General features: G+C 55.5%; 1 protein-coding gene across 1 annotated transcript in view; it reads right to left on the bottom strand.

Annotated features, from left to right (window-relative positions):
• LOC105819599 (extracellular calcium-sensing receptor) overlaps positions 1-3,571 on the bottom strand; it is a 17,211-nt gene that overhangs the window by 11,619 nt on the left and 2,021 nt on the right. Inside the window, exon 2 of the mRNA XM_012655878.1 lies at positions 1,187-2,002. Within this exon, the coding sequence (XP_012511332.1) occupies positions 1,187-2,002 (816 nt within the window). The remainder of the gene's footprint in view (positions 1-1,186; positions 2,003-3,571) is intronic.

Below are 3,571 nucleotides of genomic sequence, written 5' to 3' on the forward strand. Positions count from 1 at the left end.
CTTGCTCAGGCTGGTCTCGAACTCCTGAGCTCAAACAATCCACCCGCCTCGGCCTCCCAGAGAGCTAGGATTACAGGCGTGAGCCACCACGCCCGGCCAACAAATAAGTTTTAAGAATGCCTCATGCAATATTGGGGACATACTTATACTAAAAACCAATTCATCGTAACTCTGAAATTCACATCTGCTCAGGTACTTTGTGTTTTTGTTGGCTGGATCTGGCGACCCTGCATGCAGATGACGCGTGCGGCTGGGGGCTCTGAGGAAATCGTCTTCTCACCAGCTCTCCCCTGGAGGAGGGTCGGGCTTGGTCGCCCCTGCAGGCACCACGGGCTCCTGCTGACAGGCTCACCTGGCTGTCCTGGGAGTCAGGATCCCCAGGTGTGCAGAAAACCACAGAACTAACCCTTCAGTTGGATTTTGCACGTGGCTTGAGTGACAATAGTGAGAGAATACAATTCAGTGCCTACCACCTGCCGGGCTCCGTTCTAAGTGCTTTACGTATATTAGCTCACAACCATCCAAGAGGTAGAATTAATATAGTCTCTGTTTTACAGACGAAGTAACTGGGGCTCAGAGATGCAAGCACGACAGTTTCTGCCTTGATTGTTCCCCACTCACCAGCAACTACAGGAACAGGTTAGCCTCACCCAGGGTGCCAGTGGGTCCATGTGGGTTACCTCCTATCTGCGAGGAATTTTTAGTGTACAAAGGGCTTTTGCACCATCATCCAACTTAAGGTTCCCAACAACCCTGTGAGTGGGGACCTTTCTTTCTCCTCTTTTGAGAAGAGCTTATTGAGATTCAAGAAGTAGGTAAAATACAGGAGGTCCAGTTGAATTTCAATTTCAGGTAGGACAACTCCTTTTAGCGCAAGTATATGCCATACAGTATTTGTGATATACTCATATGAAAAATTGCTGTTCATCTGAAATTCAAATTTAACTAGGCACCGCGTATTTGCTGAATAGAGCGATGCCACACGAACGTGACTCATCTGAGCTCAGACAGCTAGGGTGGACTTAGGACTCTTCATCCAGTGCTCCCGCTGCGGGGCTCAGGGCTGTGAGCATAAGGCCTCTTCCCTGAGGAGCGCTGTCTCTGTTCTACCTCCACAGCTCGGCCGAGTCAGTGCCTGGCTCTCTGACCCTCCCCGAACGGTCCACTCCACACGTTTCTCTCTCACCTGCCAGGGCTGGAAGTGCCGAGGGTCCGCACACGCCTCATCCTCGCTTTCGCAGGCCGCCAGATCGTGCAGGGCGCGGGCGATGCTGTGAACGGCAGAGTACGCCACGTCTAATTTAATCATTTCCTGGAAAGGCTGCCCCCGGCCTGGCAGACTCTCGTTCCCAGAGCAGAATCGGACTCCCCCCGGCACCGTGGTGTTTCCCGCTGGCCCCTGGCTCCCTCGGGGCCACGTGCATCTGAAGGTGACCTCCCAGAACCGCTTCATGAACATGTCTTCTGGGGTCCTGGTGGGGTGCAGGCGGGAGAGGAACTCCGGGAGCCCAGGGGCCAGGCTGGTGTGCTGCAGAAGGCTGAAGGAGCCCCGCAGGACCTGGGAGGCGCCCGGCGTGGCCAGGGCAAACGCTATGAACAGGGACTCTCGGCTGACCCAGACCTGGCCCACGGTGCCGCGGCCCAGCAGGCGCTGCAAGATGAGCTGGAAATTCGAGTTGCTCAGGAAGACCAGAATGACGGTGGCGGTGCCCTTCTCCATCTTGTGGACGATGGTGCTGATCTTCTCCAGGGTCTGTAGGGAGGGGACGTGGAGGTGGAACTCGATGCAGACTCCGGCCTGGCCCAGCTCCCGGGTCACCAGAGAGCTGCTCTGCTGCCCGAAGTCATCGTCCTGTGCCAGAACGCCCACCCAGGACCATTGGAAGTGGAGCACGAGCTGGGCCAGTGCGTGAGAGGACACGAGGTTGCTGGCCAGGGTCCGAAGGAAGGACGGGAACTGGGTCTTGTCGCTGAGGCTGGTCAGGGTGGATGAGTGGCTGACCTGCGACAGAAGGGGCCAGGGCAGTAGGACAGGGTGAGAACCAGAGACTCGGGCACGGGTGAGGGTCAGGGTGGGATGGGGGAACGCGGGCAGAGCGAGAACACAGCGAGGGTGACCCCTCGTCCCAGGTGGCCCTGGACGGGTTTCCCAGATTTGCCACCGAAAGCCCCACATCCCATGAACACCCCCAGCGAGCAAGGGGGGTCAGAGCGCGGGGTGCGATCGTCTCTGGGAAGCGAGCAGCTGTTGCACGGCCCAGCCCGGTGCGTCTCCAGCGCCAGTGTGGGGCCTGCTTGAGGCTCTGCTCGGGAGGCCGGGAGCGACCCCAGGGTTTGTGTCCCTGACAATCTTCCAGCTGATGACGATTCCCGGTCGACACTCGTGAGTAGCAAGGTCCTAGTGCGCCATAGAACCATCTAGATACATTTTTGAAAATTTAGACGCTTGGGCCAGCTCCCCCCTCCCCATTCCCCCATTTACTAGTTGGATAAACTGTGTCACTGAGGGTCCATCCCTCGCTGTAGGAGAGTTTGCATGAGACTGTCTGGAATCCATGCTCCTGTGTCCCTCACCGCTGGATAAGCCCAGACACACCCCTTTGTGGCTCCTTCGGTGCAGCCCAGGGGCAGTTGAACTTGACCTTCATTCCTCTCAGTGTCCCTCCTCTTTGCCCACCTCACGCCGAGCTCCCCGTCTCCGCTTCCCGCCAGGCGGCGTTCTGAGTCTAGCTCTGCCTTGCACGCAGCCCAGAGGCTGTCCTCCACTGGTGCTGGCAATGATCTGGAACCTGCTCACGTGGTCTGGCCGTTTAGTGACCTTTGTGGCCTGAGAGATGACAGGTTATCTGGCCGGTCAGTGTTGGCTTGTTTGTCGGTGAAGAGACCACTCCACGTGCCCCAGAAGAGAGAAGAGCTCTGTGACACTAGGGCCAGCGGAGTTTTGTGTCTGGCGGATAAAGGTGTGTGCGTGCAAGACACGCTCCGCCCACCAGAGGGCAGCGAAGACCCGGGTTACCCGGAATCGCACGGTCTCGGCCGCGTCCTCCCGCCTGACTGGCTCCTGCAGACGGACCAGGCTGACTCAATCTCATCAGGCCGCCAGATTTTGGAAATAAAAATACAGGATCCTCGGTTAAATTTGAATTTAGGATAAACAACAATAATACTTTAGTATAAGTATGTCCCATGCAATATTTGGGACAAAATTATTCGTTGTTTATCTGAAATCCAAATTTAACTGGGGGTCCTGTATTTTACCTGGCAACCCTCCATATATAGGAAAACAAGAGTTTGAGTGACGGTCAAGAAGTAGACTTTCTAATCCTTTAAACGTGCTTGAATTTAAAAGGAAAAGAAGAAAAAGAAAAAAAAACAACCTCCTCACACAAACCTCCAGCTCAGAAGCATTTTACACAAGAATCCAAGTGGGAGGCCGGGCGCGGTGGCTCACCCCTGTAATCCTAGCTCTCTGGGAGGCCGAGGCGGGCAGATTGTTTGAGCTCAGGAGTTCGAGACCAGCCTGAGCAAGAGCGAGACCCCGTCTCTACTAAAAATAGAAAGAAATTAATCG

Source organism: Propithecus coquereli, unplaced genomic scaffold (genome assembly GCF_000956105.1).
Source record: "Propithecus coquereli isolate 6110/MARCELLA unplaced genomic scaffold, Pcoq_1.0 Scaffold490, whole genome shotgun sequence".
NCBI lineage: Eukaryota > Metazoa > Chordata > Mammalia > Primates > Indriidae > Propithecus > Propithecus coquereli.